Raw genomic sequence first — 16,102 nt, forward strand, 5'->3', positions numbered from 1 at the left:
TAGCTTCCATAAGACTCCATAATCATTATTAATGCAATTGTGCTCTATGTTTAATCCTTGTGAAAACGCAAACGTACGTTTTAAATCTTGGCTGGGGAAAAAGGACCGCAAAGCCTGTGTTTGTCTGGAACAAGTTTTTCTTTAAGGCGTGTGGACCTCAACTCAACCTAGGCTGGGTAATTCCCAGAGCTGGCTGGGGAATTCTGGGAGTTGAAGCCCACCCATCTTAAAGAAGCCAAGGTGGAGAAATACTGGCCTAAAGATCTGTCCGTGCATCACGTTTTCAATTCTGCAGCCGCTTGCTTTTGGCTGGTTGGGTTTGAAAAAGCTTGTGCTTCCTGTTACCTGGTTGAATGGCCCACCTTGTGGAATGAAGGGGCTGTCTTCATATAACTTGTCCAATGGGGCAGCCCAGCTCCTTTGGCACTCTTGCCAAGCAAGATGCACTGAGTTTTTTTGAAATGAGCCAGGGCAGCAGAGGCTTTCACCCACTCCGCTGCTTGAGAAAGGCGTATCCTGATTTCATTGGCTGCAGATCCCTGAGTTTGGGGTAATTCTGGAGAGTGTTGGAAGATGCTTATTCTGGAGGTGGCTGCAGTCAAGGATGTAGCTGTGTTGGAGAACTTTACCTCCGTTTCCTTTTCTCACTGAGATCCAAAATGTGGTCTCAAACCCGTTAGGTGACTATTTTGGTACCTTTAGCTAACAATTTTGATGTTAAAGTCTCTGTTGTGGTTTACGAGTGCTGGAGAGCTTGATGGATAGTTCAGAAAATACAAAGTGTAAATATAGTCTGGCCCTCAACCAGGAACAGAATTTCACTTGGTGTTTCTCAGTACATTTGTGTGTGAGAGAGAGACATAAACTCTAAAGCTCTTACCGGTAATAAAAATATTTATTGTATGATGATACATGAAATTGCACATTATCTATAAGAGACTTTCATCATAATAAGACTTCAAACCGGCAACTTCCCTATAAGTCACTGTAGGAAACAAGGTGCTTGGAGCCCTCAAATAATATTAGTTCCCCCTAATTTCAGAGTAGATAGTATCAGAGTGTTTCATTTGACCTTCGTTTTGCTCATTGACTACTTGGAGTAGCTGCCTTCAGCCTGGCACTGTTCTTAAAACCTGAGATGCTTGGTCTTCAATTCCAGAGATGCAAGTACAGCACACAGCCACAATTCGACATCACGGGATAAGCCCCATGTATTTCTTAGAAGTCATGCTTGATATAGCTTATTTTAGACTTAAATAGAAGAGATTAAACAGATGTAATTCCTGTTAAAATCAGTAGGACAACAAAGAGAACCAAACTACATATTTATGCCTCTAAGACAGGGGTCTCCAAACCTGGCAACTTTAAGACTTGTTGACTTCAACTCACAGGATTCCTCAGCCAGCCACGCTGGGGAATGTTGAAGCCCACAATTCTTAAAGTTGTCAAATGTGCGGACCCCTGCTTTAAGACGTTAACACGAACACTTATCCTGGTGATCTATTTCTAATATCAGCAGTAATTATTTTATGGGAACAGGAAGGAAATTCATCTATTCAGTAGATAAACAGTAGCTTTTTTTGAGGCAGATTATTATTATTCATAAATATCACATTTACATGCTATAATGTTAAGCAAACCCCAGAACCTCTCCTAGCAGTTATGTGATTTACTTGGAGGGAGATATTTTTAACATCTGTCTCACAACGTCTGTACACAAGGGAGCAGAGCCCTGTTTGCACTCGAGGGACCCAGAGACCCAACTCGGCCGATAAACATGACAAGAGAGATAGCGACACTTGGCTCATCCAGCTGTTAAGAATATTTAAAGTTGAGCATTGCAGAGGTTTAAGCTTTGGAGATGTTCTCTTCCTCCTCCTCTTCCTCCTTGGTGACTGCGGGCTTGTAGATTACCCCTTTCTCTTCCTTGGCCCTCTGGAGGCTGGGAAGGAGAAGCCGGAGTTAGCCAACGTTGAGAGGCAGTTATGTCCCAGGGCTCTTGTTCACTGAGCCGAGTGGCCGAAGGGCGGCACTCCAGAGGGCACAATAACAAGGAGATCAAAAGGGCTTATCTATTTTCGAGTGCAAGCACATGTAACATGTGAACTGTCATTCACACCAAAAAGCTCATGCTGAGTGGACTCCTCGGGCAGTTCTCTCCTGGAGGTGGGAATTGTCCTTTCTGGCACCCGATGCTTTCTCCTGCTTGGAAGAACAACCATCTGAGGAGTGTTCAACCCTGGGGCAACTTTAAGACCTTTGGACTTCAACTTCCCCAGGCTGGCTGGGGAAATCCAGGTGTTCAAGTCCACGAGTCTTAAAGCTGCCGTGTTTCGATACCCTTAATCTAAGCCCAGGGTGATACCGTTTTTGATGCCTCCCTGTCCTCGGTCTCCTCTGGAGCCTTGGCTGAAATGTGTCCACACAGCGAGCGATGGCACTGCTTTCGGACCCGGGGAAGGGGAGGAAGCCCAGGGGCTGCAGAAAGAGCGCTACTCCTGGGTATTCCAAGGACCCGAGGGGGTCAGGTCTGCTCAGGGGGCAGAAAGGCGTTAGCAGGGGGGAGCCAGGAGTGCAGACAAAGAGGAGGTGGAGCAGAAGTCTTACCTCTTCCTTCGAATCAGCCAGAAGGCCACCACGGTGACAAAGACGATGCCAAGAATGCCGGCTAACACCACAAAGAGGACAAAACCTGAGGTGGGGTCAGGTGGTTGGAGGAAAACACTTATTAGTAAGTCTTGCCAATAGGAGAACCTTCCTCCTTGGACCAGGTGCCGTAATTGGCCCTGGAATTAAAACCCGAATGAGATAAGCAGCTTCCCTAGAGCGTTTCCCCGTGTACTTTTATCATGTGAAATAAAATGAAATAGCCGTGGAGAATTTGGAAATAAGAGCCTGGCTCCAAGGTTAAATAGTGGAATTGTGTGACTGATTTGCTCAGCTCTCTCGTTGTGGTAAGAAGGAGTGTGTGTTTGTGTGTGTGTGTGTGTGTGTGTGTGTGTGAGAGAGAGAGAGAGAGAGAGGTTTATGAGGACTGTGACTTGCATCTTTAGCAGTGTGCCAGGCCAGTTGTTTTTAGAAGGTGCAGTGAGGGTCAATCATATGTAAGAAGAAACCTTTGTAGTTTGTGAAGGTCTGGAACCAAAGACATGCTGCTGAAGCTTTTCCAATAGGTCTATTCTGAATTAGTAAGGTTAATATTACTTGCAGGGCAGGAGGTTATCTTGGAGAGGAGACAGGCAGGAGAAGGTCAAGAAGTCAGTTGAGTCCAGATGTTATCAGAGCAACGACAGTTGCAGATGGAAGAGATGGAAATCCCACTGAAGAACGGAGGAGGGCACTTTATGCCGAGCACTCTTGGGAAAAACATACCTGGGCTGTGTTCACCTGGAGCTGGATCTTGAGAAAAAGAAGAAGCAAAATGAGATGCAAAGTCACAATGGTGTCACTGAAATGACTATTCGACAAAGGCGACTGATTCTAAGGAGGATGACAATCTCCTGTCTCTGAATGGCAGGAAGGAAGAGTTTCACTCAGTGCCAATCCTGGGTGGCAGGAGAAGGAAGGGCAGCTGTTGACAAACTGGCAAAGCTAGAAGGGGAGGACAGCTGAGTCATCTTCTTGGCCCCCCAGCCAGGTTTCTCTTGTTTTCCTAGAAGAGTGTTTCTCAACCTTGAGAGCTTGAAGATGTTTCGACTTCAAGTTCCAGAATTCTGGCTGGGGAATTCTGGAACTTGAAGTCCACACATCTTCAAGCTCCCAAGTTTTAGGAACATTGACCTACAAAGACATCACCACTAGGATCTGTCCCTGTGGTTGGTGGGGCTTCCCAGGAAGGACCAGCCCAAGACCCTCGGCCACCCCTAAGCAGCCACTGACCTGGGTGGCCGAGGGTCTTGGGCAAGTCCTGGCTAGGAAGCCCCACCAACCACATGGGTAGACCCTGGTAGTGATGCCTTCATAGGTCAGTGTTTCTCAAACCAGCCTATGAGACTCCATGGCAGTCATCCTGCCTCACTGCCCGGTTTGCGGTATCCCTTACCGAAAAGGAAAGCCACAGCTCCGTCAACCGCGGAGCGTAAACCATATTTCCAAATTTCAGCCGCTTATCATTTCCATTTAACCTCTGGGGCATAAAACTATTAGATCCGTTTGGATTCCCAGCCCCCTGCATTTCTCCATTTCTTTCAGTCCTACTTATAGTCCTTCTGCCCCTTCTATATGCTCCAGTTCGAAGTGCCACCCTTGGCTGAGCTTACCCCATCTGTTGCCAATCCTTTTTTCTTTGGTTTTTCAAGCTAGTTCTTTTAGATTAAATAATCAGGTCTCCACAGTCGCTCATTAAGAACTGTCTTACGGCAAAGGCAGGGCGGAGAGGCACTGGGAAGCTTGTTAATGCCAGCATCTTCGGGGTTGGCTCTTGCCCAGTGCTTTTAAAGCAGAGAAGTGAGTTGCCAAGGCAAGCAGAAACCAGTTGGAGGCACAAAGAACTGGGCGCGCTGTGGGTGTTGTCCTGGCACCCAAAACCTCCCCTGGGTCTCGAGTTCCAGTGCTGGTTCTCACCTCCTGCCTGTCCTTGGAAAAGGGTGGACCAGAATCCAGAGGCTGCCTGGCGTTCTTGGGGTGAAAACATCACCGCTGAATCATGCTGGACACGGTGCTGGAAAGTCACTCCAAGTCATGTTTAGCAGCATGGGAGGGAGGCAGCTTCAGTTGGATTCCAGTTGGGGGCAAAAGGTCAGTTTATTGGGGACGCACGTGAGTAAATAGAATGGACCCTTAAATAGGAGCCTTGCAGGCTGCTCTGTGGCTCCAGATGAAGCGCAGCTAGGCCTGGCCTACCAGCCTTGAAATCAAAGCTGAGAAGAAGACGCCCTTCCTTAAGCTCTGGAGTGGCTAGTTGGGAAGGGGAATCTCTTCCGGGAACTGCCAAATTGTCTGCCTGCCCTGCTTGGTACTCCCCAAGGCTCATCTGCCTGCCCTTTCCCCATGCAAAAATGTTCGGGCCCGGCCCCCCTGTTTTTCCCCAGAGCTCTGTGGTTGATTTGGACACGGATGAGAGCTTCTGCCCTGGGTTCAGGTTTGCCTGCCCAATAAACTGACATACAACAGCCTCTTCTCTTCCCCTCCTCCCCTCTCTCTCTTTCTGCCTTGCATGTGTGCTGGGTGTGTTTGTCTTAAGCAGGGCAATCTCAGGAGGAATCAAAGCTGATCAAAGCTGCCACCTTGGCTTTTCTCTCCCACACACCCAGCCCTGCTCTCTCAAGGCCCCCTCGTCTCCTCCTGGGTAAGCCCTGGCCTGCAGAACTGCCTCGGCAACATTTGGGCTGTGCAGCAGCTGCCTAATTCCACTTCAAAGTCTGTAAGGAGCATATAACACAACTAGGACAGCCAACAGTTCTCAGCCCAGGAAAGTTTTCATCACAGCCTCTGATGCTTAAAGGAAATACTCTGTACAAGGCTAAGCTTAGAGCAGAATTTATTGCAATTTGTGAGCATTGCAAACATAGAAAAAAATACAATAATCCGGGAGTCTGCCCCTCGGCTGTTCTGTCCCAAACCAGTCATTGCTTGTATAAACATCACTATATTTCTATATACAGATATATTCAAAGTTGTTTGAAGAAAAAATTAGCCATCTTTGTTGCTCTTTTGTTTTGTAAATTACAACTTCTTATGTACAACCCTAAGATTTCCAGTCTGTTTTGCCAACAAGCCTCTCTCAGGAGGGACCATAATTCACTTCTGACCCATGGCATGCCTGCGATACACAGGTTGGCTCACCGTACGTTGTAAGTCAAGAAAATCAGTGTTTCTCTACCTTGGTCACTCAAAGATGGGTGGACTTCAACTCCAAGAATTCCCAAGTCCTGTGGAATTCTGGAAGTTGAAGTCCACCCATCTTAATGTGGCCAAGATTGAGAAAAACGGATCCAGGTGTACACTTAAAAAGGAGTAGCTCCATTCCCCCCAATCCTAGTCTGCTCAGCATCACTTGAAGATGACTGAAGTGGGGGCTATTTACATAGCCTTCCTGCCCCCCTCAAAAGAAACTGCTCCATCACTGCTTATTCATAACTTTGCACAGGACTAGCTATCAGGACATTCCTACGTTTTCCTACTGTTTCCTCATGGCTGGTCTGGTGTTGTGTTGTGTTTTTTAACAAAGACCACTGTTGGGTCAGCCCTGCAACACCAAGTAAGAGGCTTGAGGCAGTGGCTGGAGCTTCCCATTCCCCCATGAGATGGCTAATTTTTGCACCCATGACGGTGGATTTGGGTAACCCAGCGTGATGAGCCTTTCCTGCTTTTTACGTGTCAAACTCAACCTCTTGCAGAGCTTCGTCTGATCCTTTGAACCTCCCCAGAAAGTGTCTCCCTGCAAGGCAAAGTTTTGATTTCTTTGAGACGCACAAGAGCTTGTCCCACTGCTGCTGCTGCGGACTAAGCACCCTTGGTGACCCCGGGCAGATGGGGCAGGTTGCAGGTCTAGAAAGAAATATCGTGCTAGATACAGCAACGTAGGAGGGAAGAGGCTATCTCATTTATTATTTATTTATTTAAGACCTACTCCATTGTTTCTCAACCGTGTCAACTTTAAGATGTGTGGACTTCAATTCCCAGAATTCCCCAGCCGGCATGGGTGGCTGGCTAGGGAATTCTGGGAGTTGAAGTCCACACATCTTAAAGTTGACACAGTTGAGAAACATTGCTCTGATTGATCCAGAGAGCTGAGATGCATCCCTTGAACTATCTAGATGGGTGTGAATTTTGATCCTCTGGTAGCTCTTTGCTCTCAAGTGCCCCTCCTGAGTTACAATAAACAAAGACTTCGGTACCCATACTGAATTTTGCTCAGATGCTTAAATCCTCCAGGGCAGGTGTTCATAATTTAGTGCCCTCTGAAATAACATCTTGTTATAAAATCTTTACAGATTTCCTCCCCACACACACTCTTTCTCACAACTCCTGCATTATAACAGACCAGTGACTAGGACTGTTTTAAAAAGCAGCATTGAGGGGAAACAAATACAAATTTTTCCCTTATATTTAAATGAAATCTATCCAGTTTATGTGGGACCCACCAGCCCCAGAATTTCATTCCTAGCTTTATCAAATTTGGTAAAGAACCTCTGGAGACCAAAGACTGGGGGCCGTCTGGCTGTCAACCTTCCATCTGGACACCTTTAATTTTAAGGTTGCTCTAACCTCTTCATTCATTTCCAAGTTCATCCAAAAGTATCTTGTGATTCTGTGCCAATGTTATTGTTTTGAAGCCGAAGTTGGAATCCGTATTTTTAGAGTAAGTCTACGGTATAATTAGCAGGCCTTGCAGACATAGCAGGGTGAACTATGCTTCACAGTCTCCCACTTGGCAGCCCCCAGGGTGCCAGGCTTACCCAGCTGGCCTGTAAACTAAGTCTCCATTATCTGGGTCATGGTTGTCCCAAAGGTGCTTTTTCCAAAAAGCAACTGGACTTTCATGTTTTTTTCTTTGAAAACATTTCATTCTCATCCAAAGAGCTTCTACAGTTTTAACTGTAGAACTGTAAGAACTGAAGAAGCTTCTTGGGTGAGAAGCAAAATGTTTTCAAAGAAAAAAACCAAGAAAGTCCAGTTGCCTTTTGGAAAAAGCACCTTTGGGATGAGTCTAACCCAACTTGGTCTCTAGTTCATGTCAGCCTAAGCCGGATCGTGATAAATCTTCTTGGTAGGGAGGCAGTTTCTCTTGCCTACCTTGTCGGAAGGAGACAGAAACCATCCTCTCGTCAAATTCCTGAACTCTCCGGAAGTTGTCCACCATTTCAAGAGGGGCAGGGTCGTTCGACTCCGTGCAGTAGAGGGTGGTTTCCAGCGCCAGCAGCTGTGAGCAAAGCAGTCCATGGTTGGCTTTGGCATCTGCACGCGGAGGAGAGCTACTTTCGGACAAATGAGTTTCCCCAGGTGAAATTTGCCATGGCTTACAGTGTGGGAAGGGCTTGGACCATTGACCGCAGTTAAAACAATTGTATGGAAAGGGTGTTTTTCTTAATTCTGCAAAAACTAGAGAGTTAAGAAGAATCTGAATTGGCCTGCTTCTTATGAAGATAATGGACTATGGAAAAGTATGGTAAAGTATACAAGTGGACGATATATTCATGCATTCGTTCATTGGCTCCTAGTTAGTTTAATTTTTTAGAAATTAAATCCTGAAAGGAAGAAACATCTGTTACAGGATCAGCATTTATCAGGGCCGAAGAAAACCTGGAAAGCACCGGAGGGAGTTATACTTTTCTTCAAGTTACCTGCAAAATCACTTCTGTTCCCGGAATGTATTTTGTGTTTTACGGAACTTGCCTGTTCTGCTGAAACTTCTACAGGTTTTCGGAAAACTGTCCAGAGAACACTTGGATAGCATGGAGGTGTGGTCAAAGATCCTTCGTAGCGGTAGTAGTCGTCCAATCTATCTGGGAGCAAATCTCGGACATTGAAACCTGGAACAACGGCATCCTGATCTGAAAGGAATCAGCCGCTTCATCAGCTGGACTCTAGCAGTTTGCACCTGTTTGTTCTGATTTTGGATGGAACATTTCCTAAATATTTATCTTGCCTTTTCTTTAAACTTTCAGATAATTCAACTATGTACTCAGCCAACTTATTCAGGGCTTTCTGCAGCCAGTCCTGGCAGCAGGGGGTTGCATCCAGCCAAAGAATCCAGATGTTTTGCTGTAAAGACCAAGGTTGGCCCGGCCAGTCCATGTGGCCGCCTGCTGAAAATCCCTATGTGGCTGAACCACGCGGCTGATGTGCTGCTGTTGTCATCTGGACAAACACTGGAATTCAGGTTTTGTTTACTGTCATTTAGACAGAGAAAATAGGGATGGTGAGTCAGACAACCAGAGAGAGAGATATCTTAGAGGATGAAACACTGGCAAAAAATATCCACAGCCTTGGTTGCAGCTTGCTTGTAAACAATTTAGTCTGTTCTGCCTCATTCTTGTATTTTGTAAGTCAGATTGGTAAATATGTGTGCGCGTGTGTGTATACACACACACACACACACACACACACACACAGACTGCAACTGGTTACATTGCAAATCAATCTGACACCAAAAGCAAGGGATTAATCGCCCTTCTAGGCACCAAGTACCCTCTCTTGGTTGTTCAGGGCCCCCTTCTCAGTCACAAAGCCTTTCCTACCTTTGTACTTCACGTATTGGAAATGGCTGAAGATCTTTTCAAAGGATGGGTTGAATTCGCCCTCCTGCAACGAAATGGACAGGGGTCATTTCCTATCTGAATAACGTTGCAGTTGCTGTCTGGGACGCGTGGCCACCGGTGGGCCTCAGAGCAGAAAGGGGCCATCTAAACCGCAGGGCATAATCCCTGCAGGAAAAGCCTCTTGGCCATTTATACAGCGGAGAGTGGTGCAAATTCAGGGGCTCAGCAACTGATTGTGAAGTGACACAAGTGAAGCCGAATCCTTTTGATCTGGTCCAGTGCTTTGACACCTTCATTTGTTGAGCAAATGAACGGCTGATTTTGTGGGCAGCGATAATTTCATTGCAGGGCAAATATACCCTCCTGATTTTACATCCACTTTTAGGGAGTCCTCAGCTCCTCTTGCTAAAATAATAATCACATCTTGCGGTGTGTGATTTCTTTGCCTACACTCAGAAATTCTTAAGAGCGGCTCACCAAATCATTTGCAAAATAATCACTTTGGAAAAATAAGCCAAATGTTCTTAGCAAGTGAAACTGGCTGCAGGAGAGGTGGGTTTTTAAATGACTGCACCAGAGTAAAATCCTCTTGAAGTTGAACTGGTGGCTTCATGGATGCTTCTAGAGACAGACAAGGGTCCTTCCACAGGATGGGCCAGTTTTACCCACGGAAAGGATGCGCTTTGCACTATCCAGAGGTCCTGGCAGGAAGAGTCATCTAAACCCAGCAGGGAAGAAGCACGCCTTACCTCAATCAGGACTGCCAAGACTGCCAGCCCGCTGGGCTTGTCAACTGCTGATTTCAGATCTGGGTATCGGACAGAGTTGTAATGGACAATATGCAGCTGCAAAGGGAGAATGAAATGGTCACCGGGATTTCTAAGGCTTACTTGTTAATAGCCGGGAGAACGGAATTCCCTTGGCTGAGCCCTGACTTTTGTCTTTGTTGATGACCTGAAATTGTGACTTCAGGGAATCTCAGGCCTTCCCTAGACTTATAATTAGCCCGAGACATGAAACAATGTTGTGGTTATGAATCGGAGGAATTGAGGACAATTCGTGGCTGGATCCACCCATTGTGTCGGGGTCTTACGGAGGCCATTCTCTGGGACACCCCTGAAAGCTGGGATGATGCAACCAGAGACACAGAACTGATGAGCTGATAAAGATGACTTCTCAGGCGAGAGAACGTGAGTCTGCGTCTCCCAGCTGTTCGTCTGGTAATTTTATCCCACGCAGAAAATGGAGGAGGAAAAGAAGGCTGCTGTTGAATTTGCTTATATGATTATTAGCTGTTTGCAAATGGGAAGTTTGTTGGAGGAAGGAACAAATCAGAAAAAAGAGTAAGGATCAATGCAGGTTCTCGAAGGACGAAGGTTGGAGAAAGTCCCCAGAATTTTGTGTTGGTCAAAGGGTGCTCAGGATGGCATGGATAGAAGAAAGCAAAGGATAGGGAGCATGGGAGCATCTTGGTGCTCTCATGTGAGGAGGGCCAGAATGGAACCACATGGCAGTCTTTCTCAACCTGGGCAACGTGAAGATGGGTGGACCTCAACTCCCAGAATTCCCCAGCCAGCAGAGTTCTGAGAGTTGAAGTCCACCATCTTCAAGTCGCCCAGGTTGAGAAATGCTGTCGTGTGGGCTCCCTCTCCTAGTCTGTGTCCCTTGACTTTTCACAAGTAAGGAAGGAAGCTGGGCATCATGGCAATCAAGCCCCAAGACATCTGGAGGGTGCAAGGATGAAGGCAGCAGCTGTTACCTCAGCCCAACAAGCCCCAGCAGCTCTTCCATTCAAGATGGAAACCATGAGGAGATCTCATGCGATGGCTGGCTGGATCCCACAGAAAGGGAAACCGCCAAAGGACAGGATTGTCTTACTTCAGCAGCAAAATGCCTCCCGCTGACCGTGTGCTCGGATCCTTCCTGCTTGTTCCGATTTCCCCAATGTAGGTGGAGCTGTGCTGCTGAGTACTGGAAGGAGAGACTCCGGATGCGCATGGCTGAAGAGAGGTTCATTCTTACTATGGAAGAAGAGAGGAGGGAGAAGGTGGAGTGGAAGCATTGCCGCATTAGGTGCCCAGGAGATACCGCAACTTTGGAGCATGCCAACGGTGGTCTTTCTTTAAGGCTCTAACTGGTTAAAAACAGGCTACCCCAGCTTTGCACCTCCAGATGTATGAACATCGATGCTGTGATCCCTAGCCAGCATGGCCTGTGAAGAACATCTGGAGGCCAAGGATGTGACTTGATTAGTCATGCTCATGGCTGTTCAGGTTCCCTCAGAATGTCCCTCCTCCATCCTTGTTTGCTGCTGTTACCTGAGTGCCCATTATTGGTCAAGGAGAACTTGACATCAGAAGAGACATTGTAGCCTTCCAGTTCTACTGGCGAAAGGGTGGAGTCATACTGGAGGATGTCATTGTGGAAGTCAATGGGAGACTGGAAGACTCCCCCACATAAGGGGTACTTCTTTGGCCACACCTTTTCTCCATCGGGACCTAGGACAGCAAGACCTCCAGATGGTCAAGTCAAGATATCATTCCGTGTCTGCTCCTTCCTTTAGGGGAGGCAAAGATGGGTCCCTTCCCCCACTCAGCCTCGACCCCTTGCCACAATAGGCCAGCAGGCACCTGGCTTCAAGCAGACAAAGACCCCCTGCACTGACTAACTATCAGGTGCTTGAGAAGAAGTCAGGGGAAAGAATCAGGAACTTTCAGATCCCTGCTGAGCTAGTGAAGCTCTCAGCCTCACCCGCTACTTAGGGAGATGGTTGTCAGGATGAAACAGAAGGGTCAAGAAAAGCTCTGCCTAGTATCTGAGTTCTTTGGGCAAGAAAAATCTGAGGAATAGTTTGTATCTTGTCTCATCAGCAGAGTTGCATATTCTGCACTTTCGGCTTTGATTCATCATTTAACTGGGAGATATCTAGTCATGCCATTTCCTGCACAAAACCTTTTTTTAAAAAAAACGAAACTCCTTCTTTTAAGGCTACGTAGTTTCCTATGTGAGCAGCAGGGAAAGATGGACAGGGTTCAGATCTGACTTAGGAGTGACCTCCTTTTAACAGCCAGGAGCCCCTGCTGAACTTCAACTGGGGTCTCCTCAGGACAACCACGGTATCTTCAGCTGCACCTGGGTCACAATGCTGCATTCAGATGGTATCCAGTGGGAGGAGCAGTGAGCAATTTGTCGCGTTGCCTAGGCTTAGACTGTTCATCTCAAAGGTCTGCTTCATAGGCTGGGTACAGAAGGGGAGAGTGTGAATGCCTGCATGTGAAATCTGGGTTGGATAACGGAAAGTTTCTGGGCTAGGAGGGGAAGCACCTCCTTTCTCCAATGTGGCCCCAAAACTCTGTGCACATCCACGTCCAAGAGATGTCTGGGGCAGACTTCCTGCTCTGGTGGCCAAGCTGGAGCAGGTCTGAGTATCTTCCCTGTGGAGTCCTGAGAGGAGATGGGGATTGTGTTGGTTCCCCATATACTTGCACTCGGACTCCGAGGTGGTCTAGAGAAGCCCCAGGCTCCTACAGGCTCCATCCAGACCTGCTTTAATTCAAGTCTCCCCTGTCACCAGACAGCAGCACAGGTCATTAACCTGATGGATTTTACTGGCTGACTCACTCAACTGCTTCACCTGGTAGTGACCAACTCAGCCCTGCGTGGTAGCTTCACACAATACAAAGACTGCCTTCTGTCAGACCTGGTGGTTGGGCTCACCCGCCATGCTCAACCATAAAACTGGGATAAGAAAAGATCTGGTCTCTTAACATGCAAGGTACAAACAGGTAACCCTAGAATGGCTTAACAGGGTATTCTCCTTCACCCAGTGTACTGAAACAACTGCTCAGTTCCCACAACACACTCAACCACAAGCCAGCCTAAAGCATCTTAGTGGTTTCCTGAAGTAATTACTGTGGGTTAGCTGGGCTCAATTATGAATCCCTCCCCTCCCCCAGCATTTTATCCCACGATGGCAGGCTTATATAAATGAATGGGAGGTTTGTATAGATTGTGGCACCAAATATATTCTGCTATGAACTAAATTATACCTCCCTGGATCTAATCAGACTTGGAGCCACCAAATATGATTTAATCTAATCAATTAAAGTGGGTACTTACCAATGTAGGACCACTTTGATCCTGGAAGGAAAATAGAAGGGATATGAGTTTCAAGTTAAAGCAGCATTAAACCTACCCCATATACAAAACCAGAAGGGTAATAAAACCATGAGGGAAATATTTGCAACAGAGGTTTTTTGTTGTTGTTTTTTCTTGAAAACATTGTTTAGTGAATAATCCTGAGTTTGGCAATTAGATGGCCACCATCCTTTCAAAACCTGCCCACAGGCAGTCCCTAGATTTGTACGGGCAGAATTCTGGATTTCTGGAAAGTGTCAGCAGCCTCATTTCTGGAAATGTCCCCTTGGAGGAAGAGGTGGTAGGAGAAGCAGCACAACACAGACCCAAATATACGCTAAATAAACAGATCAGGTTGCTTCCATTCACTGAAATAAATATTTCCTGGAGCACCTTGGAGTCTTGTTCCCCTGCTCTGCCTGCTGAGCCCACCTGCTCGCTCTCCCTCCCTCCCCCTCCCCCTCCCCGTAACCCTATCCCCCACAGCCCACCCAATTCTTCACATCTCTCTTTGGAATCGGGACTTCCGACCCGCCTTTCACCAAGGGCAGACGAGGGGCTACTTCCACAGACCTCGCTGTTTCTTCCGGCCTCTCCTTGGGGGTCTGCTCAGAGGCCTGGCCAGGAACCTCTTGTGCGCGGGGAGGCTCAAGGCTTCTCTTCCAGAAAGGTCTGGGAGGGAGACCCGGCAGGTGGTCTCCCCCCCCCCCCGCCTTCCCCGTGTCTTGCTTCAGGACTCTCACCTCTGCTAGAAAACGGGCTGGGGGGGGGCAAGGACCCTGTCCTGAGTCCTTCCTGCCTGGCCACCTCCCGGCCCTCTGCCTGAAGGACGCCGTGACGCCCTCTGGGGCTCCTTGTGCCCTCTTAACCAAACTCGGCTTGGGGGCTTATTTCCAAACCAGCCCGAGTGCCCGGACCGAGCCTCTTCCTTTGCCCTGCGGATGGAGGTCCCGACCCCCCGGGGAGGGGAGGGGACCTCTTTGGCGCTGGTTGCTCCCTGAATGGGGGGCGAGAGGGCCAGAGAGGGGGAGGGTCTCCGCAGAGGAGGGTCTCCACCCTTGCAGGGGGTCTCTCGAGAGAGCCCCGTCCCCGCCCCTCAGAGTTTTGCCTTGTCTTTCTCCGGCTTCCGTCTGGAAGCCTCGACGTCACCCTCCCCAGCGAGCCCTAAAAGGTTCCTGAAACCATCATCCGACACCAGCGCGACACAAGGCCGTGCGACGTTCTCGGGGCAAGCGGCGGTCCGGTCTCTCCCCCGGAGCGGGGCCGGGGGTGGCTCGGCGCCGAAGCCCCCCAGCGCCCGCAGCGCCCTTGCCGGGGGGGGGGACAGCACCACCCGCAGATGCGGGGGAAACTGCACCGGCTGGCGCGAGGAAGCAGCCCGGGCTGGGTTAGGGTGCCTGCCAGCCCCAGGAAGACCCCTCCCCGCCGAGGCCGGCGCTTACCGTTCAGCGGGGCCAGCCCGCCGAGGTGAGCGTGGAGCAGGAGGGCGAGCAGGGCGGCGGGCAGGGCGGCGGGCATCTCGGGCGTCGTGCGGCTCCTGCCTCCTCCTCGGCTGGCACCTGTGCGCTGCCCGAGCGGCGAGCCTCGCTCTGCCTGCCCGCCCGCCGCCTCCGCCCTCGCCCCGAGCCGTGATGTCAGCCGACGACCGGCCCCCGGGAGGGCCCCGGGAGACGGCCCGCTGCTGCCCTCCCTCCTGCAGGGGCCGGACTCCCGAGCCCATCGCCCCCAGCCTTCTCTTCCTTCTCTTTCGGGGTTTTCCCCGACGGATCGCTCCGCTCCGCATTCCGAGCGATTGGCGGGACTTTTGCGCCCGGCGAAACCCTGGAGCATCAGGAGGGGAGCCGGAGGGCCCAGCGCCCGGGGGCCTCCTCCCCCCACTTCCCTTCCTTTTGCGGTGCCCCCTTTTCCTGGGCAGAGAGTTGGGCCCTTGCACCACTTCAGGGCCAGTTGTATAGTCCCGCAGCCAACTCGATCCTGAGAAGATCAAGTCTCTCGGGAAGGGCAGCGCGGGTGGGGGGGGGGGGGTGCGCAGCATGGGACACCTGCAAACGGGGGGGGGTACATTTCCCCGCACTTTTCTTTCAGCCTCCTGCAGCTCTTTATGCTTTTCCCTGTCTTGTCTGCAATTTCAGTCGCTCAGCAAAGGGTGGCAAAGTTTGGTATGTGTTTTAGTTTCTGTCCCAGGCTGTGCCTTTGCCCCAGATTTCCTTCTAGATCTTCCCCTCCATTTCAGCAGCCACCAAAGCTGCATTGTGCCCAGAGCCCCCAAACTGCAGCTCTCATTTTGCTATTCTGGAGCCGGAGAACAGATCCCCGGGGCGGGGAGGGGGAAATCTGCCCCTTTCTGCTCTTTTCCCAAGACCCTTTATTTCCCTGTCAGCCACCGATTTAGGCATGTTCTTTTTGCTCGGTCCCTGGCTAGTTTTGCGACAACACTCTAGTGTATCCAAAGTCAAATTTGGAAAAGTGTCCTGGAAAATAGAAGCAATGCAGTGCAGTTATTCAAACATGCCATTAAAAGAAGAAAACCATCAAATTGCAGCGTTAGATTCCCAGGAATAGGAACCGGGTGAAAACAAAGAAGGTGTGAGCTGCTGTGGCCAAAGGAGAATCCTTTTCTCTGCCTCCCCTGAAGGGAAACCTGTCTCTGGTGGTTTCAGAGGATGCGCTTATCCTGCAAACCTGGGCTGCCCTTCCAGGGCTTGCCAGAGTCGGATCCCGCAGAGGGCCAAAGGCTTCCATGAGCAGAAGTGGCTGACCCA

The 16,102-nt window shown here is 49.2% G+C and overlaps 1 protein-coding gene across 1 annotated transcript; it reads right to left on the reverse strand.

Annotated features, from left to right (window-relative positions):
* Positions 1-1,848: 1,848 nt before the first annotated feature.
* On the reverse strand, positions 1,849-14,858 carry CA12 (carbonic anhydrase 12; the record flags this gene model as incomplete). The annotated part of the gene is made up of 11 exons (XM_081336993.1): positions 1,849-1,942; positions 2,608-2,692; positions 3,373-3,399; positions 7,738-7,864; positions 8,338-8,495; positions 9,183-9,246; positions 9,953-10,048; positions 11,082-11,224; positions 11,522-11,701; positions 13,323-13,343; positions 14,783-14,858. 11 exons carry the CDS (start codon positions 14,856-14,858, stop codon positions 1,849-1,851), a joined length of 1,071 nt encoding a protein of 356 aa, XP_081193119.1.
* Between the last annotated feature and the right edge of the window lie 1,244 nt (positions 14,859-16,102).

The sequence above is a fragment of the Vipera berus genome, assembly GCF_964194415.1.
Source record: "Vipera berus genome assembly, chromosome: 12".
NCBI classification, from domain to species: Eukaryota; Metazoa; Chordata; class Lepidosauria; order Squamata; family Viperidae; genus Vipera; species Vipera berus.